Genomic DNA, 25,613 nt, shown 5'->3' with positions numbered 1-25,613 from the left:
TAAAAAGTTATAGAAGTTTAGATTTGATTTTTATGCTATAAATACCTATTTTTTTTTAAAAAAAAAATGTATGAAAGTATTTCTTTTCTTCATCCATATTCCATTCTATACAAATACATATAGATACTAAAATACCAACAAGATATTACTTGCTGCTAAGGACCATATTCTTAAATTTTGAATTTATGAAGATCGAAATAAATTTCTACAGCTTTAAAAGATAATGACTGACACCAAAATAATTTTTTTTTTAAAAAAAACTATTCAATTGTAAAATCTATAATCTAAATAGTGATAGTAATCTTATGAACTAATTTTATCAAATATTTACGCGGTATTACCTATGTAACCTGCATTTTTTTAAAAGAAAATAAGAAAATATTCTAAATAGTTCGTATTCGCGATGTTAAAAGTATATTATAATATATCTAATAATAATCTAAGTATGTAATATATTATAATATGTATCGTCCTATAATAATTTTAGCATTTATATATTAGTATATGCGTATATATTACAAATATTTAAAGTTGTACTTCATAGCCAAGTTAGAGAGAGTTTGGATGCTCTTTCCCCCTCTTCCCTTGATATCTTTCATAGATTCGTTCTCGTTTATATAATATTATGAAGTATTTTTTATTTTTTTGTGAATTCACCTTTAGCACCTTTATGATTTGTATTTTTGATAATGCGATAATTTATATAGGTTATAGGTATATATAAATATATAATAGAGTTTGATATAAGTAAGTTAAATTGATTAATGCATATTTAAGTATCATATAATAAGTGACCTTTGTATTGTGTATATAAGTACTATTGTATAATAGTTTGATAAAGTTGACATTTACTAGTTAAACATTAGTACTAATATTATTATTACCTATTATAGTTCCTGTATTGTTTATTTAAGATACAAAAATTTATAATTATGTAAGAAAGTTTTAATCGGATTGCTTAATGTACATAAACAATAAACAGATTATTCAAAATTTCATAATGATAAGGTAATTTTGATATTTTGGTGTCACACATTATGTAGCTTAATGGACAATATGCAGTCACTATGTAGATACATTGCAGTTAATGTAGACGTCAACTGTTGTCCAGTCACACTAATATATTTTCAATGGTCTACCTATATAATTTGTTTTATATAAAAACCTCAATCCGCATAATAGCAGTTTAAAAGATACTCAGGTCTCAGGTAATTACTGAACAGCTAAAATTTAAGTAGGTATTATGATCAAATGATCAATTAATAATTATAATAATTCGTATTAATTAATGACGCAACATACTTATAATAAAGATATAATTAAATTTTTGTTATTAATAGATTATACAGTTTTATAACGAGTTTAATTTAATATTATTTATGTATTATACATATTATGCATATTAAAAATTGTGTGATTTATTTATAATAATGATAGGTAATAGATATATACCTACCATCACTGTAAAACAAGCAAGAATCATCTTTAATCGTTTCTATAGTTAGTTTTTATTCAAGTAAATTTTTTTTTTACTCGTGAATAAAAATTATAAAACAATATTGATATAGGTACCTAAAAAAAATATTAATGTATTATACTATATAATATATATATTATATATTGTATAATACTATAATACAAATTTAACATATAGTAAAAATAAATTTATTAAATAATAACTGGTAGGTATAAGGTATATGCATGTTAGGTATATTTCTAGCTATGTACATTATGTAGGCACGTATATGGCTATATTATAGTACCTATATACATTTAATATTAATACATTTATGATTTATGTAATATGTATTTACAGGAAAATTATCAATTATTTTGTTTCCAAATATGTGTTCAGTTTAAAATGCCAGTCACCAAAAATAATTTAAAAGATGATTTATTGGCGACCGGGAAACCAAAATCATCGACAATATATGTTAACCGATGTCGCAGTTCGATGATTTATGGTGAAGGCGACCCCGTAGCTGCAGATGTAGAAATGAGTGAATGTAGTCCATCGGATGTTCCTCTGCAAATAGAAGAAAATGTTTTATTGAGAAACGTGACGGCTAATCGAGGAATGATATACGTAAGTGTTATCGATACACTATATTATATTTTTCCAGTTAATGTTTAATATAATTAAATAATAAATACTAATACAAATACAAAAATATGATTATGTCAGATTGTGGAATGTAAAAAAATTAATATCATATGCCTATGTTTTTTAGTTGATGTTTAAATTAAAAAATGTTCAAACATGTTTTAAAAATTAAGGTACCTACATTATGTACATCTTTTAACCTACATTAAGCTATAAGTACTTAAAAGGTAATTAATACCTACCATAATTAATATTGTAGTGACTTGTGTATAGTATCCACATAAACCATATTATTATATCGTATTTTAATTTTTATGATGAACTTTAATAATCGTAGATTTGTGATGATTATAGGTCCAATTACTTATATTATATTTTTATACAATAATATACCTAAATGTAAATAACTAACTTTATTTAAATATTCCTATAGTTGACTTATAATTTTAATTGTAATTTAAACTTAAGAGCAATATATTTTTAACTTAATAAATATTAATTTATTTTTTAATACAATCACACAAAAGAATGTAAAAACAGTAAAAAGTAAAAAAAAAAATAGTAAAAAATGTGGATAGATCATATTATCATATATTTATATAGAAGGTAACCAAATTCCTGCATACCTAAGTACCTAAATAGTAAATAGTCGGAGTTGACTTATCGAGTATATAATGATTAATGACGTAGGTAGGTACATTAAATAAATTAAATAACTATAATGGATTTATAAATTTGATAAATTCGAATTAATTGATAAATTATTATAATATTATATATTATTATTATAATTTATTGTGATTCATTTTTACTCTTAAATATTAAAATAGTAATACGGTTTATTAAAAAAAAACTGTATTTATATTTTTTTAAGATTTTTTGGTCACAGCATGTTCAACCCTACACCTACAAGAAACTTTATATTGAATTTTATAGGTAAACTATATAAATATTGAACGTTAAATGTATTTTAAGTTACAAAATAATTTGCAAATGCTTGTGATTATGAATTTGAACTTCCAACGTTTATAAAACTGTTTTTAATATTTTTAAAAATATATTCTTGAATTACTAAAAGAACAACTTATGTGGAAATTTAATTGTAATACATTTTCAAGTATTTGGTTAAGCCTAAAAGTTTTTATAAACACTTTATAATTAAAAAACCTTTTTCATTAAAATTCGTAAAATAATAATAATAATAATAATATATTATAAATAGTTTAAATTGAATCTAAATATTTTGAAAATTTCATTGGAATCGATAATTTAAGTGATAACGGATTTTTTCAAGTTTCTATGACTGTTACACTTTGAATTATATTAAAAAATTAAAAAATATAAAAGTAGTTTGATGAGAAATCGTTATTTAACGTTTGAATACATTGTTTGACGACATTTAAATTACAGATGCTTATTTAAGAAATATTTATGCACTTATCATATAATTTAATTTATAATTTTTACAATAAAACCTCGTATTAAATTAGAAAATAGTTGAAAAAAGATCAAATATTTCTCATGCCTATTAATAACTGGTTAAAATTTTTTTTAAATTTTTCATGTATAGAAAAAATAAATAGAAATATTGTTTAAGTATTCACGATTATTTGTTTTTGAATTACACAAAATATTAAAAATCGTTTGAGGAGAAATAGTTTAAATAATTGATATGACTGATATGAGTAGGTATGTATATACTTTTTTTCGGTTGAGTTTTTAATTATAATACTTTAATAGGTAGAAATCGTGTATTCAATTTTTAAATTTTAGATGTAAAAGAATATTTTTAACTACAAAATAATAAGTAATTTTTACGATTTTAACGAATATTTTTAAATTTTTAACACTTAAAAAACACTTAAACACTTACAAAAAATATTATGATCATGTATTTTCAATGTTTTTTAATTGACACATGAAAAGCGTATGTGAACCTTGTATTACACTTTTTAGGTTTTTAACTAAGGCAATTTTTTCTATCGACAATTATAAAAAAAAAATTGTTTACAAAAATTGAAAATGTATAAAAGTATTAAAAACGCTAAACTAAACATTTGGTTTAAATTGGTTTAAATTTCTGCAGGTATCTGTGGTTATATTTATTTTTGAGTTCCATCGAAAAAAAATATATATATTGTAAAAAATATACCTACATTTCCCATTTTTCTTTATTTTTTCTGAAATTATAACTTCTAAAAATACAAACTAAGTACGATTTTCTATTAGAAAGCATCATACGAATTGAAAATTTAATCATATTGTTACATACGCACAATGTACATGCATTATCATGCATAGAAAATGCTAATATAAATATTTCAATATATTTATAAATATTTTTAATAATAATTTCAAAAATTTACAATTATTTGTCTTTAAATTACAATAAAATCGATTTAGTCGAAAATTAATTTTAGGTAAAAATTTCCAATTTCCCTTTTTTTCCAAATTAATATAGATTTAGATAATATAAATTTTACTTTTGTTTAAATTAAATATAATTCTTATCTTTAGGCAGTAACTTGTTTATCATTATGTTTTGTTGTTGTATTTTGAATTTAAGTTTTAGAAATAATTAAAATGTAGGTATTTTGTCACTTATGCATAAGCCATTTCTTAGAATTATTATTATATTATATACTATAGAAAATTTATTTTCTAATAAAATTAACACCTTGGACCACAAAAATGAAAGCAGTTAATAAGATATAATAAGTAATCAGTAATTAATTATAAATTAAAAAATATATTATTATTTTCTATAGGAATTGGGAAATTTGGGAAAAGCATTCAATATTCATATATCACTCATACATATACATAATATACATTATATGTGTGTGTGTTATTAGAAAACTTGGAACCTACCACCCGATTTTAGTGTATAGAAAATATCCTTAAAAGTGGGGAAAATGGTTGTAGGACACTTTGTATGATCACCCACAAAAAATGAAAATCGCGGACAGTTTGTACTATTTTAGGTAAAAAAGATGTTGAGGCATAAAAATATGTTAGACATAATTTGTTATTACAAAATATAGCTAGTTAACACATATAAATAATAATATAATAATAATAAAAATAATAATAATAGTTATGGTAATAAATTTGTTAATTCATGTTATGTATTTTTAAAATATTCACTGTCAATTATAAGTCATAAATCATAATATATATATTTAAAAATTAAAACTAGGTACGGCTAATTATTTCAAGTAATTGTATAAATTTTGTTATTATTTTATTTTCGTACTGCACACAGGCTTCGTGAAATTTGTTTTGTGTATTTAGGTTTTTATTTCTTATGTTTTTGTTTAAATGACTAGCACAGTCGTCCAATTGTAAAGATCGCAAAACACTCCAGAAATTTGTATTAGCCGATCCAACCAATTAATTGAATGAACTGTTCCATCCTTCGCTAAAATTGTTTGTCTATGTGATTGTTAATTGTTTGGTGTCTGACATTCCAAATTTTAAGAGGGAATACCATAGGTGTACCATTCTTTCCGTTAATATAAGTTCATAAAGGTTTGCATACAAACTATAGTAACTTTCCTCGTATACGAAACACTTTTGAACACTTCCAACGAATATTTGTTTGTTTTTTCTTAAAATGGTATATTTATACCTATTTTTAAACATTTTTGGATTTAGTTTGACAGTTTGTTTTTGTTCATTTCATATTCTTTTAGAGTGAATAGTTAATATTTAATACTTTTAATACTGTGACACCAAACACATGTCTCATATACTGATTGTGATCATGATTTGCAATCTAATTTAACTCATCTTTTAAAATATATTTCCCGGTTTATTTATACCGTACAAAACGTCCAAAATCGAATTTTACCAATTTATTATCACCGTACAAAGTGTCCGCGATATGCAACTCTAACAATAGATAGTACAAACTGTCCGTTTACCGAAAAAAATAGATAAATTTAAAATATTTTAATTAATTAACGAAATTTAAAAAAACAGAAATAAAATAGAATAATATTTAATTGCAATTTATAACACAAATTAAAAATATTATTAACATGCCTAATTTTATGTTTATATGTATTACTCTTAATGTTATGCAGTATGAGTATATGAGTCATAACTCATAAGTTATGACTATTAAAATAAGCAATGAACTGAAAATATTAAATTTGATTAAATATTTAATATTATAGACAAAAATAAATAACTAATTATTATTTATTTTTATCTGTTTTTATACTGAACCTTTATTTAATAATATTATTATGTGATTAATATCATATGTAACAGTAACATTTCAACTAGCTATGAATTTCTCGATTTACCAATATTGTTAAGTCATACACGTGAAGCTGTCACATCCTTTGCCATGCAAATTTTGAAGTGTCTATTATATTATATTAATCGTGTAAAGTATATCGGTTTTTAAAACAGTTAAAATGTTATTCGAATATTTAATTTGCATAGGCGCATTGCTCACACGATTCTGGCTGTGTAGATATAAACTTCGTATACTTCCATATACCTACCTACTATGTAATATTGTAGAAAATAATAATATTTTAAAATTATCATTTTTATTTTGCCCAAATTAATTGAATACTGTAAACAGTGTAAACAATACCCGAAATTCTCAATTGTCCGTAACATCTACATATATATTATATACAAATATAATAGTTTATTTAATACATAATACAGCTTACTGATTATATTAATATTTTCATATAATCTTATCTTACTATATGTATAATATTACTGAAAAATAAATAATTATACTATTATATGGATTTCTACTGTATAGCAATTTAGCCTGTGGTATAGCAAACAATTCACAATGCCTTTGTCGTATTTAATTGGAATACCTCTTGGTTGGCTGTTACTTGGCACATTTCAATATTTTGTGTGTATCGTCATTTTGGGTGACAGTTTCTTAGACCCATGGTATTTCACGTGTGCTTGGATAGTGGAAGTAATTTCTACGCTCCCAGTTATTATGATTATAACAATCATTAAGTGTCTGTACGTGCAAGTGGTAAGTGTGCAAAATTTTTTTATGCATTCAAATTATTATTTAGGCATCAAATATAAATTTGTTGTGTCCAATAAAATAGGGAAATAATTAAAAAGTTAAATGTTAATAGTAAATTAATATAATATAAATTATTCAAATAACATTATATTGCAGTAACGATTTTTTTTTTCATTTAAATAAAGCAATTATTTTAGTAGAACTTGTTCTTATGAAATATATGTATATAGGTATACCTAATGTGTTCAATACCTTGAATACCTATAGAGATAGCCAATAGGTATAACCATTTTTCAAAAAAAAATGTATTCATGTTTAAGATTATTTTATTGTAATAAGGTTATAGGTTATAGATTAACAATTTATAAAATATGTACATACAGAGTGATCCATTTAATGTAAGACATTCATCATAAGAGTCTTACGTAAAATGTATCACCTTATCGGTACCTATTATGTAAAATATGTATTTAAAAAATAGATAAAATATTGAAAAATTGGTAACTTGCCTCTATATTATGTACCTATATAGTATTAATAGTATATGTAATATGTATATATATATATTATTTTGTCCAAAACTTGATATAAGTGTAACTGTGTAGTGTGTTAGACTGTAAGTATTTTTTAACAACATTAATTGCTTAAATTAAAGTACCTATAGTTAACTAAAGTGACTATAAAGAATACAATAAAATATTATTATCAATATGTGCGTGTTTAAAATTTTAAATATACAAATATAATAGTGGTGGGTAACAAATATTTTCAGATATAAGCGTCCTGGAAGGTGTCTAGTTTTTAACTTTTATAGGTTCAAAAAATAATTTATTTTTTGTTTGATAAATAAATATTTTTATATACATCAAATTCAATATTAATATAATTTTTTTTTTTTTTTTGATAAGTTAAGACTCAAGTTAGAGCTTAGAAACTATCAAAAATAATAAGTATAGACACTTAATGAATATAGGTAAATTTATCATAGCTATTGTAAACTATTTTATAGTATCTATATAGTATCTACAAACTACTTATATAGAAGTTTATTATAGGTATTTTTGAAATTAATTAATAGGTACTAAATTCGAATATCATTAAAAACTCATTATTTTATGAAATAATTTTGATTTATATCAGTGACAACAAAAATAAATAAATATTAATTTTGATAATTGTTATTTTAGGAAATATTGGAACAGTGTGAAAAAGTTACATGGATTGGTTTTACATTTTTACTTTTTCAAGGGTTGGCCATTATAATACTTTTGCTTCCAGTTAGCAATTTATTTAAGTACATATTTGGCGATTTTTCACGACCGATAAATTTTTTTATTTATTGGATGATGTTAGCTTTTCCACACATCATGCTATTATGCTTTGCAACATTTGGTTGTTGTTCAAAGGTACATACAGTTAACACGCAATCAGTTGGAAATGTCATTAATCATTGAAGGATAATTTGGTGTAATTATTTATAATGATATTATTATTCTATCGTTGATTAGGTCTAAACGCTATCTAACTAACATTTTTGTCTTGATAAATTAGTACATAATTGTATTACTAAGTATTTAGTATTATATCATGATAATATGATTTTAAATCTAATTAAAAATAAATTTATATGATTTCCCATGACATTTATGAAAAATAAGTTGTACGTAATAAGTAGTAAAAGTAAGATTTAGGTATATAATTTGATTTTTGTAACAATAGCAAGTTATTTAATAACTTTAAATAAATGTCATTAAGTTAAATGCTTATATGAGAAGGAAGATTAAGGGTTAAAACCCTTAAATCAAAATATGTACGCGTAACTTAACGTAAATTTAACATCAGTCTTTATTTAATAATCTACCTATTTATATTATATATTTGTATACATTTATTTATTTATATTTTTTTTAAATAATATATTTTTTGGTACAGCCTTAATGTTAGACGATAATATGCTTTAGTTCTTAATAATAATACCTATAAGTGTCTTATAAATTATGATTATAGAATATTATAATGTAGGTACCATGGTTTTTTCAATATACCTAATATGTTTGTAATTAAATTAAGTTATTGCTAGGTATATTATGTTGATAACAAGTAAATAATACTGTAATTGGTTAAAAATAAAAAATACGTATGATAATAATGCTAATATATAGATATACTAAAAAATAAAAATAGATATAATACATCGACGATACTCATTCTTAATTTCTTATTAGTTATTCATATTAATTATTAGACAATAATTTATGTGTAATGAAGAATACAGCTATAGGTGTATATTATAATACAAAGATACACCTATAATTTTTTCTACATTTTTTTCAGATGTTTAGATCGTTTTCACAATATTTCCGTCATGCTAATAATTGGAAAAAGCATAGAACTATACAAGTGCATTTCGAAACAACTAATCAGAGGCAAACGATACATAATGATAAAAATAATATTGAACTACAAGAACTCAATTACCATCCAATAATTCGAAATAAATCATAATTATCTATAATTTAAAACGTTAGTTATGTTTTTTATTATTACAGCAAACATATAGGTAATTTTTGTTTATAATAATATTATGTTAAATGCAAATATAGTCAGTATTTATTTATACAATATTAAAATGTATTATCTAGGTAAATATGTATAGTATACCTAGTTAGTTATCTAACCCACAAATTTATAATAATAATCTATTAATACTTACTCCATGTATTAATTTTTAGTACATAACGCTTAATAATTCAGAAATTACTGACAATGGAGGCGGGCTATATAGGATTATTTGAAGCAATTATTGTTTCATATCTGAATGGATTAGTGGGCGGGTCCGGGTATCTAATCGTAAGACCTCAACACAAATATATTTTACTTTAATATTCTTCTTTTTTTTAAGTATTATTATATAATATTATATATTTTATTTAATATTTTTAAGAATCTAAATAGTCTATACAACCATCAACTTTAATCATATAAAAAATATTTAAAATATACAATATGTTTCAAAAACTTAAAAAGTTTGCACCGTCACTGACTACTGGATCAAATTTCAATTTATATATATATTTATATTTTGTGTATTTTATATGTATTATGTATTATATACAGTAGTATGGACTATAAGTACCTATATAACCTATATAGGTGTATATAAATTCTAATATTTTGAACAAATAAAAGGAAAATAGTGAGCATGCCTGATAAATTATATTCCTGCGTAGGTATTATATGACTATATTGTTATAGTAAGTATAGTGTATAGTGTATACCTTACCTATATATATGTTTATAATATTGTACAATGAATATTATGAATACAGTATACCTGTCTTCATTGCACACACCCACCTGTAATTAAAAAGATAAATTTAGTTTCATAAAATTGTATTTTCTATAGTTCCCTGCGGTACGTAGGTATAACATTTTAATTTAATGTACCTATCTTATAATAGGTAGGTAATATATTTAATATTTATATACCGGAATACCGCATTCAGATGATTCAAATTATGAAATTGGAAGTCATATACCATTTTTTTTATATGCGTTATGTATTTTTAATGTGATCTCCGTATGATGTATTGTAATGCTAAATTTGAATGAACTATATTTTTTTTTATAATATGAATAATGAATATACTATCTATATACTTATTGGTTATTACTTATTATAATATTTTAAACTTTAAACAAATAATAACAAATCAGCAAAATAAATATCATATATTTGCCTACAAATAATATAAATAATCGAAATAGGTACGACAACAATATCGCACGTGCGTCAACAATAGTCAACAAACAATAATAAATACCTACCTACTATTATATTAGGCAATTGTCTTGCGTAAGTTACGCAAGAAATTGCACAAAATTATTTTATATTTTAGGTAGGTATTAAAGTAAATACATATACATATTATAATCTATACTTTTTGTCATTTTAATAGATATATTTTATTCATGTATTATATTTATATAGATACCTACCTATTTAATATAAATCTATAAATAATTAAGAATTCCATAATTCAAAATTGTAACTTAATAAAAATCGCAGTTATAAAATTATCCAAAACTGATCTATATATTATTAGTGAGTATTTCCATTTATTTGTTTAAGGATAAACTTACCTAAACATGTAAGTCGATACCTATTATTTATAATTATAACCATTTAATTCTAATTATTCCGTGTAAAATTTACAGTTCATTAAAAATAAATATAATGTGTATAATACTTTTATACATAGCAATAATAATGAATTATAATGATTAATATACAATAAATCGATTAATCACATTACCTAGGTATTTATTTAACATAAAAAAATAATTTTAATACGTTGATCAATGAAATAGAACAGACCTGCAACAGTAGTCGTATAACAAAAAATAAGAATACCTATAACGGGTACACTCGTGGTTAAGTTTAACCATGACGTGCATATTTTAATATTTTAATCAATTACAAGCTATGATATTCAATATTGGTGTTAAATACTTAAATAGAAACTTTAGTTTTCTTTCTTTAGTACAAAAACAAACAAAACCAATTTTGAACAGTGACAAGTGACAAAAATTAAAAAAATAATAACTAGATATATTATGATAATTGTTGAACTGTGGTAGGTACTTTCTATACAAATGTGGTCTATTTGTAGGCAGTCAGGTTAGTAGCTAAATAAAAAAACATACTTAGATATAATACATTTTATACATATTTAGACACTATACGTTTATAAGATATTATATTTTTGTTATTTTCGTTTCGATAAATAATAAATATGAATAATGAATATACTATCTATATACTTATTGGTTATTACTTATTATAATATTTTAAACTTTAAACAAATAATAACAAATCAGCAAAATAAATATCATATATTTGCCTACAAATAATATAAATAATCGAAATAGGTACGACAACAATATCGCACGTGCGTCAACAATAGTCAACAAACAATAATAAATACCTACCTACTATTATATTAGGCAATTGTCTTGCGTAAGTTACGCAAGAAATTGCACAAAATTATTTTATATTTTAGGTAGGTATTAAAGTAAATACATATACATATTATAATCTATACTTTTTGTCATTTTAATAGATATATTTTATTCATGTATTATATTTATATAGATACCTACCTATTTAATATAAATCTATAAATAATTAAGAATTCCATAATTCAAAATTGTAACTTAATAAAAATCGCAGTTATAAAATTATCCAAAACTGATCTATATATTATTAGTGAGTATTTCCATTTATTTGTTTAAGGATAAACTTACCTAAACATGTAAGTCGATACCTATTATTTATAATTATAACCATTTAATTCTAATTATTCCGTGTAAAATTTACAGTTCATTAAAAATAAATATAATGTGTATAATACTTTTATACATAGCAATAATAATGAATTATAATGATTAATATACAATAAATCGATTAATCACATTACCTAGGTATTTATTTAACATAAAAAAATAATTTTAATACGTTGATCAATGAAATAGAACAGATCTGCAACAGTAGTCGTATAACAAAAAATAAGAATACCTATAACGGGTACACTCGTGGTTAAGTTTAACCATGACGTGCATATTTTAATATTTTAATCAATTACAAGCTATGATATTCAATATTGGTGTTAAATACTTAAATAGAAACTTTAGTTTTCTTTCTTTAGTACAAAAACAAACAAAACCAATTTTGAACACTGACAAGTGACAAAAATTAAAAAAATAATAACTAGATATATTATGATAATTGTTGAACTGTGGTAGGTACTTTCTATACAAATGTGGTCTATTTGTAGGTAGTCAGGTTAGTAGCTAAATAAAAAAACATACTTAGATATAATACATTTTATACATATTTAGACACTATACGTTTATAAGATATTATATTTTTGTTATTTTCGTTTCGATAAATAATAAATATGAATAATTGAATAATTGGTGTAACGCCCGGGGAGACAATCCTGTTTTTTTTTTTAATTAATGTGTGACTGGTTCTTCCAAAAATGATTATTTGAGCTTATGATTGTATTTTTTAGTAATATATACTATAGATATATAAATATAATCAATAATGACGTGCCGTCGTATGAATTCGCAGCAGTGGTTTTACGCAGTGCGCATTATCTCACTATAGATATACCTACCCGTCATGGCCGTCAAGTTTAGAAATCTACGAGTAAAAAATATTTCGTGCGCAGTCGCTGAAACACATTAATATTGAAATAGGCGAATGTCGTGAACCGTCGAAATGGAAACGCAGCTGTAACAGCGGTTTTTTGTATTGACGTCATTGTTCTACGTTCTTCTAGAACATTCTATAACACGGCGGCGGCGGCGCCCTCTCCACTTTGCGCAGACTCATAAATGCTGCCGCCCCACCGATGGCCGTTCGCAGCCGACGCTCATTGTTCATACTCGTCCCACAATTAGTGATGGGCATAATCGAATGATTTCGATAATCGAATGATTAGTAATCGAGACATTTTCATAATCGAGAGAATCTCTCGAAAAATCACTCGAAATTAAAATCGTTTTTTCCCATGAAAACAATAATCGAATGATTAGTAATCGAGAGAATATCTGAAATTAAAATAATTTATTCGTATGATAAGAATAATTGACTATTATTACGTATTGAGAGAATCAAAAAATTATTCTTATTTATAAACATACATTGCATTATCTGTATTTATTTTTACAACCCATTAAAAATTAAAATATACTAAATCAAATATCAATTACCAGATAATAAATAATAATCAAAACATTTCAAAATTCGGTTACTTTAATTTCATAATGGAAATTATTCGATTACTCGATTATTTTTCTCATAATCGAAATATCTCGATTCTTTTTCATAATCGAGATATCTCGATTATATATCTCGATTATGCCCATCACTACCCACAATATTTTATTTGCGCTCTACACTCAAAGGCGAGCGGTTCTACGTCCTTCGATTTTCCTGCCGGTGCTCCGACAACAAATATGGCGGACGGTAAGCATAAGTTATTTTCATAGTATTATAATATCATGACCGCGTTAGCGTTCATGTCGTTAATATTATATTGTTTGTATTGTGCACACGTCTTACAGAGTTTTGTTACAGAAATTGTCACCCAAAAGCCGAAAAACGTATCCGCCAAGCCACCATCTGGTGCAGGTATAGGCCGCCGGCCTCGGAGCTTTTGCTCTGCAACGTCCGGCAGCTGACCGACTGACTTGATTTTCGTCACTTTGTAAGTATAATTTATTTTAAATTATATTATTTGTAATAACCAATCGTACTATAAGTTACCTATACAATATAATAATTTAGCACGTACAATTATTTTGGGCGGTACCTATGCACATATTATACTTATATATAACGTTATACCTAATAATATTGTTTTAAAGTTTGTAATAATAAATTGAGATGTATGCATACTTTGTTTGAACGGGCCGTGGGGTGGTTTTGTGAAGTCAGAAGTATTGATTACTTTAAATTTCGTGCTTTCGAATTGCTTGCGCTTGAGCCGCCGTGCGCCCGTGTCGCACACAAAGGATCCGCCCCACCTCTATACACCCACGTAGGTCGTCTACAGTGGCAACGTTGCAGTCGCCGACGCGAAATCGATTCCCCCTTCCTCTTCACCCGTCGTTAAGCAGCCATTTGCCAAAATACGATACGTGGTGTACGATTTTTTTTTTTACATTTATACAGGGTGTCTATACGTTCTCGTTCTGACGTTTTTTTATATTTGAGTACGTCTGATATTCACTATGTGTATAAAATGGTGATGATTTTTTATGGTGAAATCAGTCACGTCCAATGATTTTTTAGAACCGTAAACGCTCACTCTATTTCAACTACCACAACATACGCTTTTAAGATTTTATATTATTTTACAAGGCCACTAGCCAATCGTTACGAAACACGCTATGACTCACAATGGAATAAAAACACCATTCATTACCATAGTAATTTGTTTATTTTTAATTGACCTTGTATTTAGTTTCATTTTATTTGCCAACATAGAAACAACTTTTGTTAAATAACGTTAAATAATGAATACAAATTAAACATAATCTTCTCTTGTCTGTGATAACTGATGAATAATTTTGACGTACCTAATTAGAATCTTTCGATTATTGCTCAATTATGTATTTAGTATTTGCTTTAGGTTTATTATTTGTTATACAATAATTAAAAGCCTAAGATTTTTTTGAAGTATATAATATTCTATAGATTTTGGACATATCTTACTAAAGTTGTATTATACAGAGTGTCAATATGTTCTCATTTTGCCTTATTTTTACATTTGAGTTCGTCTGATATTCACGATACACTATGTGCATAATAATATTATGATATTATATTGTATTATTAAAGTCTATTAAGTATGTAATATAATCTGGTCCAGTATATTTACCTAATTTACATTTTTATATAGGTTTGTCTTCTCACTTGTTATTTAAAAAAAATGGCATAATGAATTTTATTTTGTTTTCTAGAATTTAGATTTACTAAAATGATTTCAAAATGAAATAAAATACTTTTTAAATAGGAATAAATAGGAAATAATACATAATAGATTTGTCTTCACATTCTTCTAAAGTAAAATTTCTATTATCTTCAAACTTTATATAAGAATTTAAATTAAATTAAGTGGGTTCTTATAATCCTTTTACTTAATAGACTGTTTTTATATTAAATTATGCATCTTTAGTTATCATTGGTGTTTATCCAGAGCTGGGCAAAATTCTAAAATTAAACAAGTCCAAAATCATCAAATAAAAGATTTTGAAATTCAAAAAATTGAAATCATTTTTAAAATCCAAATCCCAAATCTTTAAAATCAATGATTTAAAAATCCTTAATTTAAGTAGTTTGCTTAAAGTATGTATAACACTACATTTTAACAAAAATATATTTTTTTACTATTTTTATTATGTAAATTATTTAATAAGTAGGCAGATTAATAAATATAGTTAAATAGGTATTCTATTTATATAAAGTATTATGCTTAAATTAATACTATTAATTGTTAAGTAATCAATATTAATATTGTATTACGATACTAATTCTTACTACTTTCAGTACTTGTAAAAAAAAAAAAAAAATGCTTACTACTTGAAATATTTATAAATTAAGGATAAATAGCAATATAAATAAAATTTGTATATAATTTATTAGATATTTGTTTCTTCTTAATTCCAATAATTGTTCTCTTTAATTTTTAAATGTTACAATATTTTTTTTTGCGAACAATTAATGTAGTAATAATGTTCTTATAATAAATAAGCCTATTAGTAGCAAGTTAATGATATTCCCATAAATAAATAATTAAATATTGAATGGAATAATCTATAATTTAGTAATTTACCTAATACTATTAAAATAATAAAATCTATTTAGTTTAAAATTAATATAATATTGGTAAAATAAATAAATGCCCTTGTTTATGGAGGAAATTCTCTGACCTATGAAAAAAATTGCACGAGTGACCATTTCAGAGATTTAATTCGTAATTATTAATTAACAATAAATTAAGTTGATACAAATTTAAAAAACAAAGAATATTTAAGCACATACTTATTAATTATCCCAGTAAAATATATTTTAAACACTTAATAATATTGCATAAGTAAAAAAAAAATGTTAGGTATCATAGTGACCATTGTTATGAAGTCAATAATTTAACAAACTTTTAACATACTTTTCGTTTACATTTTCAATCAAATATAATTATATTATAATAATTATAATTTAATGTCAAACTATTTTTAATTTGTATGTATTACATACAAATTAATCAATTCTATATATATATATATATATATATATTATATCAGTATTTTAATATAAGGTGCTGACATTAAATTATCACTATTATTAAAATAAATGTATACTCATTATAATTAAGTCAATCCTCTACTTTCAGTATGAAATTTCAAATGGTAATGAAACCACTGAAAATAATATCAAAACCTTCAATAGTGATTCGAAATCAATAATGTTGAATATTTGACCATATAAAATATTGAAATATTGTCTGACAATACTTGCACCTCAAGGTAATATTTTTGGAAAATAAAATGATATACCTACCTATATCTACTTGTTATTTTTTGTTCTGATTTTTCATAGTACTATTTTATAATATTTTAAACCAACTTGAAGTTGATAAAACTGTATTCTCATTTTCTTTTAATTCATGAAAGATCTTATAAAAAAATAAAAATTAATTTTCAACTTAGTGTTTTAGTTGCACAAAAATTAAGTGAAGTCCAATATGTAGATTCGTAAAAAGTCATCCTAAATGTTGTGTTTAGCCATTATTTGTAAAGCATAGCCAGGTTGAACGGACGTTCATTAAACTTTTAATGAATCAATTATAGCATGTTGTTGAATGAATAAAAAGTTATTCATTCACTAAATATTCAATAACATTATTGAGTCATTAAATTATTATTTATCAATTAATTTCATTTATGATCTAATTTCTGCTCATTAAATTTTAGTTATTCATTGAAATCGTCACTTTTTGCTTTTACTTATTTTTAAATTAATAGTTGAAAATTTGTTATTACTTTTCTTATGATTGTGAAGTTTCCAACTTAAACATTAGCCTTGGTATTATTATATTAATACCATTAAATTTTTATTAACTCTTTATGCTGGCCAAATGGCTCAATAAATTAATATAATAGTTTGATTAAAGTGTATATTAAATACATTTAAGAAATTATTTCTAGCTGTCTGTTATTAGTGATTTAGTTTACTTTAATATTTATGAAATGCTGCATAAATTGTTTATTAAAACTATTAAATATCATTTATCATTATCACATTAAGGTAGTCATTATTATTGGTGAATAATATTAGGTATCATACGATAAATTTTAAATTTCATTTATTATTGAAGCAAAGAACAAGAATGATGGGTTATAGATTTTTTTTAATGATTTGATAATTATTCGTTTCTGGGATACATTTCACATTAATTCATGCTTGTTAAGTGTACATTATCCATTGTTTTTTTATTATTATTTTGATTAATATGTTAATTTTGTTTTATTTTTTTTTGGTTAAAAGTATAGCTCATTTGTCTAACTAAAGTTTGTTTTGTTATACAGGTGAAATTTGATTATGTTATATGTGTATACAATCTATAGTATGGCCATGTTGTAAGTAAGGATTTTATGCCTAACTCAAGGTAAGTACTACCATTACTTTATTTTTATACAAAATTTGGATTTTATAAGATACACTATTTTCAGTAAGGATAGAGGAGTGGGGTTTCATTACACAATTATTTGACCAATTGGATTGGTATATAGTATTGTGAATCCAACATCACGTCATTATTATTATTCAACCGTCATTACACACAGGTTGGAAAACTTTCTCCACAGTTAAACCCTGAGTTAGGTTGTTAATTCTAGGGTTTATTAGAAGGTTGTTGCTTATTCATCGCTATAATTATTAGCCATGACCAGTGTTGAAGATTATACTACTTCAACGCTTAACTATTTATATATTGACTAAATCTTCGCGTGTCAACAATTTCTAAGGTATTCTTATCAACGAACAACTTTGTTTTAATGAAGCAACATTATAAAATAATTTTATTTTTAGTTCTATGTGCATCTAATGTGTTTTAGATTTTCCAAACCTCATATATTAGAAGTTGGAGTTAATATATCTAATGGATGGTCCTTAAGATGAAGTGTTTAAAATTGGAAATGTGTTTAAACGTTTAGACACGACTGGATATTTTTGTATCTATTACTTTGTGTTAGCAAAGAGGTTGGTGGAGTGACTGGTGATCAATCCCTAATCAACCCCATCTAAGTTGCTGTAGACTCAAACATGAAGTTGACTAGTGAAAAACAAATTATACTACATACAAATTATTTTGGCTCTTTAGTCTAGAGCCCTATGGGCTTGAAGTTGTCAATTTTTTTTTATATAACAATTTATTTTCAACACAAATTTTAATCTGTTTGCATAGTGTTTATTTAACATGAGTGTCTTTGGTTTCTTTTCAAACCCAAAAATGTATTTATTTTGAAAATAATAGAAAATAATTTGTAAACTAACATAACTTAAAAGTAATCAATAAAAACCCAACTATTTGACTTTATAATACTATCTTATGTATCAATATATCTATAATGTTGTCTAAAGGAATAATTAATATGATACCTTAGTTCTGTTATCTACCTGTCTTCAATTCTATAATAATAACATATACCATGATGTATTTTGTTGAAATAGATTTATTAATAGAAGTTAAAAATTATTGATATCAGGAGTTGTATTGTAAACTTTGTATTTTATATACATCTGTTAATACATCTTTATTTTTTTTTTACATAAACATGACCAATTGTTATATATATAAGTATTAAGTATAAATTAATTATAGGTTGAACATATTTTAATATTTTTTGAACACTAGGGTAACAAACAAACGGTTGTCTGTATTTTTTTATCATTAAATGTTTCTTATTCAAAATTCATGATTTAAAATTATTTTCTCATTGTCTTAGATAACTATGATTAATAAATTTGAACCTAATTTCATGCTGTTTATTAAATAGTATTTGTATTTAAAGTTTGATTATTTAGCTTGAACAGAAAAATCAGTTATCGCCTACTGTTAAAATAGTTGAATCTATTTTTATCAGGTAATTAAAACTTAAAACAAAAACTAATATCAAGTATTTTTGTACTAATATATTTTAATATTAATTTATTGATTAGGTATAAATTATCATTCAGATATGCTCAATTTAAATAACATTTGTATCAATTGGTTTTCAGTTAATGTTTGAGGAGGATTTTATTTTTAATAAAAAAGTATTCTACTAAAACAATCGTAACATGTAAAGTGTGTATATACACACATATGGTTTTATTTGCATAAAATTTAAGTATATTTTTAATATTTTAATTGGTGATTATTAGGACTTTGTATACTTGCAATAATAGTATGGTATTTGTAGCATTTACTCTATGTTATAAGTAGTGGATTAAAATGTATTTTCTAGTATTAAAATACACATTTTCTTCAAGGCCCATAATTTAGAAAAATGAATAGTATATATTATTACCATGAGTTAGGTTAGTAATTTGGTAGGGAAATAAACTCGGTTATCTCAATTCAAGAGTTGTGTTCATAAATGATTTTAAAAACACATACTATGTATTCAGTTACTAACTAAGAATTTTGAAAATTATGTAATATGTTAATTGTATAAAACAATATAAAAAAACATACTTCTTATAACTTGAGTTTTTGTCTTTTCTATTAGCGAATCTAAAATATTTAATATTTTGACAGCAATATGAATGCAAAAGTTTTTTGGTAATCAATCATAGTGAATCGATATTTTTGAGAGCAATTATTAATCTATAATTATATTAAATGTAATAAATTTAAGATAGTTGGCTGTTTAGATGTTGAGGTTTGTAACTTTAATTTTTTTTTTGTAGGTATTAGGTATTTTAATGCAGTCAACAGGGTTAATATTAACTTATATTATTATTTGTAAGTGGTTTCTTTTTAACAATTTGATAATTGCATTTCATTTAAATTTCATGTAAAAATCTAAGAAGTTTTTACAAATATATAATTAATTGTTATAAAATTTAGTTTAGGTATGTATATAATACGAAATAATTACCGTTGACAATATGTATAAGAATTTGATTAGTGATTTTTGACTACTAATTGGCCATATTTATCAGCTATAACATGAATTTATTTAAATAGAGGATAATAATAGTTTGTTTTATATGCTTATTATCAAAGGTACCAAACTTGATCTTCTAGGCTTATATTTTGAATGGATGATTTCTTATTTGTATGTTATGTCTTTGAAATAAAATTATATTGATTATAATGGGTAAGGTTCAGTTCTTGTTTTGCTTCAATTGCTAATATTTTCTTTGAACTCTAATATATGAATAAAATAATTAAAATGAATGTTATAATAATGTAAGAATAATTAACAAATGTGACAAACTTTAAATAATCTACAATACTAATTTAACTACTAAAGGCTATATTATAATAACTCATTTTCTATTTAAATTAAATTATAAGCACTTGTATAAAAGTTGAAATTTTTATTAGTTTTCACATAATTTATAAATTGTTACATCTTTTCTAACTTAAAGATTTATCAGTAAATAATTATAATAGGTTGATTATTGAGTTTTAAAATAGGTAAATTTATTTGTTGAGAGTTCCTTTTGATAATCTATGATAAGTCTTTATTTAAATGCAGATGATATACACATTTTATATATTTATAGTTTAGTACTAATACATTATTTTAATGAGGTAGTATGTTATTGTTTTACACATTCTAATCTAGTGAAAACTGATTAGTATGTTGTAAGGCAAAGATTTATCATATACTCTTAATTTTATTGACTTTTTTTAGGCAGGAAAAATGGAACTTAAATCATTGTATATGATTTAAGTTAGATTTAAATATTAGTCAATATTGTAGCTACTAGCCTTAGTTCTATCTACCTCATACACATAGTTGTAAAGATCTAACCATTTTGGTATCTACGTTATTATAATAGTTTAGTATTCATCTCCTTAAATTTTGATTTATTATTGGAGATTATCTGGAACTCAGATTAAAATACCTATTTTAACTCTATACTTGACTTTTAACTTTTATTTATGGACTAATTTAGTTTTAGAGTGTTCTTGTGAAAAATATTTGTGGTTTATAAGTTATAATATGTGATTTTAAAAATAAATAAAAAGTTCATAATAATTTATTAAAATTGAAGATTTTAATGAGAGCTAAAATTAAAAACTAAATTATTACTAAATTCAATGAATGTTAGAGTTAAAAGAACAATAAATTTTTTTTAAGTAAATTAAATTATTTACACATTCTTATAAAATATGAAAATATATTTCATTAATCCCTCTTTATATTTATATTTTACTTGTATTAAAAAATTTATAGTTTCTTTTTGATACAAACTAACTTTCTTATATTTAAAATGTAATTTGTATTATTATTTTTAAATATTTTTTAACTGTCTTATGAATATTAATTATTTTGTAAATGTAGTTGATTAATGTATTTAAAACATATTAATCATGTAATATAATTTATGAAATACCTAATGTAATAAAAGCAAAAATTATGTGTATGTTATAACCTGTAGGTATTTTTTAAACTATATTAACTACATTTAGAATCCTAAATAAATAAGATAAAGTACATAAGTTGGTTGGTTCCATTAAATCTTAGTAAGCAGTGTGAAAACAATCTTGTAACTTTTAACTTTAGGTGCTGAGTAAAAATAATGTCTGTAACATAAATAAAGTAAATACTCAAAGTAAAAAACTATAATAAATTTCTTAAAGTTGAAATAGATAAGAAACACAAAATAACCTATTTAGGACTAGAAAAGAAAAAATTTTGTGATATCCAATTTATTGTAAGGGAATTTATTAGTGCTTGGTGATTTTTTTCTGTTATTTTTATCAAGGTTTTTTTTACTAAGATCTTATTTTTCTATTAGCTGTATAATAAGTTTTTTCAAAATAATGACCTTTATTTCTAACTGTAAAAATTACACATTCTTGATTATTAAAGTATAATATTTTATGACATAACAAAATGATGTGGTAATTTAATTATTCATGATTTATCTAAATACTACTAATAATAAAATAAATATATTTCTAAATAAGTATAAATTAATAAAAAAAAAAACTAAATACTACCCACTTTATTAATTAAACACAATTTGTATAATCGAATTTGATTGATTTAAGTTCTAATACTTACTACTTTTATGACATTCATTGTAAAATAACTAAAAATAGGTAGGTACTTAAATATTTATGTAGGAAATATAAATGTATACATTTGATACATCACAGTTTGAGTGTATATGAAGAAGTGATTGTTTTTCTACTAATATAAAAGTGTTATTATATTATAGATCACTTAGGCAAAATATATGTTGATTTATATAACCATTCCTTAAAGTAACTTGATAATAAATTGTAAATATATGTGAATAATTTTTCATTAATTTTATATATTTAAATAATGAATAAAATTATTTTAAATCTTTTTGTACATTCAAAATTATTTAATACCTAATGTTTTTTTTTAATGGATTTTAATTATTAATTTTATTTATTTTAATTTTAAGTGAATTACAAGCTTAAACTTCTCTTATAAAAAGTTTATTATTTGATATATAATCAGTCTAAAATTATGTTTATTTAAAGGTTTGTCATTACTAAGTATTTATTTTATGAACAATTTTTAAGTTATTAGACTTGAATAATAAATAATAAATAATAATAATTTATATGTTTATATTGTTTTTAATAACACTATTTTAAATTTGAAGATTATTCAGATTTCTATTTTAGTACCTATTCAAATTTAAAATGTAGAGTTTCTACCTAGAAAAGATTATCAGTTATTCAATAAAAATTAAATTTGACTTATTTTAAATTTAAATTTCAACAAATACATTAATGTATATTATATTTAATTTATTCTGTTTTTAAAAATTATAATATTATGTACCTATCAAATTTTCAAATGGTATTTATGTTAATCCTCAATTTGTTAATGTATATGTAAATACTACTAAAGTTTTATTAGTTGATGATAAATGGTGGTATTATTTTAGCAGTTTAAGTAATGGATGCATTAAAAAACAAATTCTGTAAATGCAATAATTTATTAAAATCAAAATATTAATAGACATTTAATGTGATACCCATAAAAAATTTGTTATCTAATTTTCTTATATTTTTTTTATTCTTTTTCTTTTAGTTATTTGGTACATAATTGTTTTGAAAATGTATATAAATATACAAAATAATAAAATAGTATTCAATATGGAATATTGAGTATAGTAAAAAAAAATATTAGTTATGATTTGTGTGTGAATTTCGATTCTTTATATTTCATAAGAGTTAAATGTATTCTTATAGAAAATATTGTGTAACTTGGAAAATATTTTAATATATAAATCTGAAAACAAGTAAAAAAATAATAAATGAATAATAATAATAATGAATAAATAATAAATGTATAAAATTAAATATTAATTACAAATAATGTTTAGGGCTATGTAAATAAATATCAAAAATAAAATATCACCCGAAAATCAAGTATGCATATCATCTTAATCATTAATTATTATATATTCTTCCAGATTTCAATGTAGATTTGATTTAATTAATTTGAAGTTATTTTATAAATTTATTTAAAAATAGTTGTCAGGTATAAAACAGTTTTGATAAATCCATTTCAATTAAATTAATAGCCACTTTTAGTTAGTTAATTTTTAGTCTGATGTTTATATTGTTTACTAAATATGTTAGAATAAAGTAATGATTAATCTGCTTAGGTTCAACTGTTACAGATGTGTTTAAAAATTAGCTAATAAAGATACTAATCTAATTAATTTTCTTCATTTATTCTTAAATAATTATTATTGTTTTACTAGCACATAGATATAATGTGATACATACCTATTTGTAAGTTTTAACTGAGAAACTTTAAGGTAGAACAACTAAACAAGTTTTATAGTATATAGCAAACAAGTTTAAAAAAAATAGGCATAAAATGATTTATAAAACTAATGGTGATTAAAATTGTATTTTCTATTATAAAATCAAACTTTGGCTGTGTGTAGTGTGTATTATTATAGTTTTATACAACTCAAAAGTTTTTTGTAATTTATATCTAGTTGTTATTGTATTATTTAAGGGTGTGAATTGTTTTGACCTCCATTAAAGTAGGATCACAAGTATAAATCCAAAAAAGTTATAAAACATTACTTTTTTATTATCTGGATACACAGGTCGTTTAAAAATAGATAGTTTTGAAAAATTGCTACATCGTTCTAGACAAATAGAGAAATTGAAAAACAAGTTTTATTCTAACCCTATTTATTGTTATGGGTCATTTATTTCATTTTTTTTTTATGATTGAAATGAGTTTTACGAAATGTAAACTCTATAAATACCATACAGCCTATAGGTACCTATAGGCAGTGTATTTTATTTTTATATCAATTAGAATACTTTTAATTTTGTTGTATACTAGTTCTCTGTTGTTTTGAAAATAAAATCTATAGATGTATAACATTATTTAAGTATAGGTTATTGAATTGATAGTCAGTATTATAATTAATAAAAATAAAAGGCATATGAAAAATACACAATAGGTACATATTTAAAAATGAACTATACCATAGTTACTATGGTTTTACATTTTGTTAGATAATTTAAATATTTAGTTGATTTATACATTTCACAATATTATGAAAATTATATATAACAATATGTATTATAGCCTGTTATTAAACATTAAGGCTTAGCCTAACATATAAGTAGTTCTAAATTTAATTTTATACTTGCAGACAATTATTAGAAACTT

At 23.0% G+C, this 25,613-nt stretch overlaps 1 protein-coding gene and 2 long non-coding RNA genes across 8 annotated transcripts; 2 read left to right on the top strand and 1 right to left on the bottom strand.

The window, feature by feature from the left end:
* Positions 1-1,691: 1,691 nt before the first annotated feature.
* LOC126551600 (uncharacterized) lies at positions 1,692-14,738 on the bottom strand. Its single transcript, XR_007605522.1, has 3 exons — positions 14,596-14,738; positions 10,408-10,481; positions 1,692-2,026 (listed from the first exon to the last, which is right to left on the bottom strand). It is a non-coding gene; the product is annotated as an uncharacterized LOC126551600 (long non-coding RNA).
* LOC114130099 (uncharacterized) lies at positions 1,862-13,591 on the top strand. Of its 4 annotated transcripts, XR_007605518.1 has the most exons (5): positions 1,862-2,086; positions 6,897-7,127; positions 8,312-8,530; positions 9,459-9,684; positions 13,264-13,591. XR_007605518.1 is itself a non-coding variant. In XM_050205495.1 (4 exons), exons 1-4 carry the CDS (start codon positions 1,862-1,864, stop codon positions 9,627-9,629), a joined length of 846 nt encoding a protein of 281 aa, XP_050061452.1. In that variant the 3' UTR covers positions 9,630-9,836. The 4 variants fall into 4 exon arrangements, 3 of the variants coding, with proteins under 3 accessions (XP_050061452.1, XP_050061453.1, XP_050061454.1); XM_050205495.1 differs by lacking the exon at positions 13,264-13,591 and having other exon boundaries at positions 9,459-9,836; XM_050205496.1 differs by lacking the exon at positions 13,264-13,591 and having other exon boundaries at positions 8,312-8,591; positions 9,459-9,836.
* On the top strand, positions 14,016-19,672 carry LOC114130100 (uncharacterized). 3 transcript variants are annotated; one of them, XR_007605520.1, is made up of 6 exons: positions 14,016-14,163; positions 14,275-14,404; positions 17,093-17,225; positions 18,288-18,367; positions 18,432-18,725; positions 18,816-19,672. It is a non-coding gene; the product is annotated as an uncharacterized LOC114130100 (long non-coding RNA). The 3 variants fall into 3 exon arrangements; XR_007605521.1 differs by lacking the exon at positions 17,093-17,225 and having other exon boundaries at positions 14,025-14,163; positions 18,790-19,672; XR_007605519.1 differs by lacking the exon at positions 17,093-17,225 and having other exon boundaries at positions 14,034-14,163.
* The last annotated feature ends 5,941 nt before the right edge of the window (positions 19,673-25,613 follow it).

This window comes from Aphis gossypii, chromosome X (assembly GCF_020184175.1).
Source record: "Aphis gossypii isolate Hap1 chromosome X, ASM2018417v2, whole genome shotgun sequence".
NCBI lineage: Eukaryota > Metazoa > Arthropoda > Insecta > Hemiptera > Aphididae > Aphis > Aphis gossypii.
Note: the sequence above shows the minus strand (reverse complement) of the source record. Positions and strands in the feature narration are given on the sequence as shown.

Coding starts and splice junctions, on each gene's coding strand:
- LOC114130099 (XM_050205495.1), top strand. CDS start 1,862: ATGCCAGTCACCAAAAATAATTTAAAAGATGATTTATTGGCGACCGGG. Junction 2,087..6,896: donor CTAATCGAGGAATGATATAC/GTAAGTGTTATC, acceptor TCTACTGTATAG/CAATTTAGCCTGTGGTATAG. Junction 7,128..8,311: donor AGTGTCTGTACGTGCAAGTG/GTAAGTGTGCAA, acceptor TTGTTATTTTAG/GAAATATTGGAACAGTGTGA.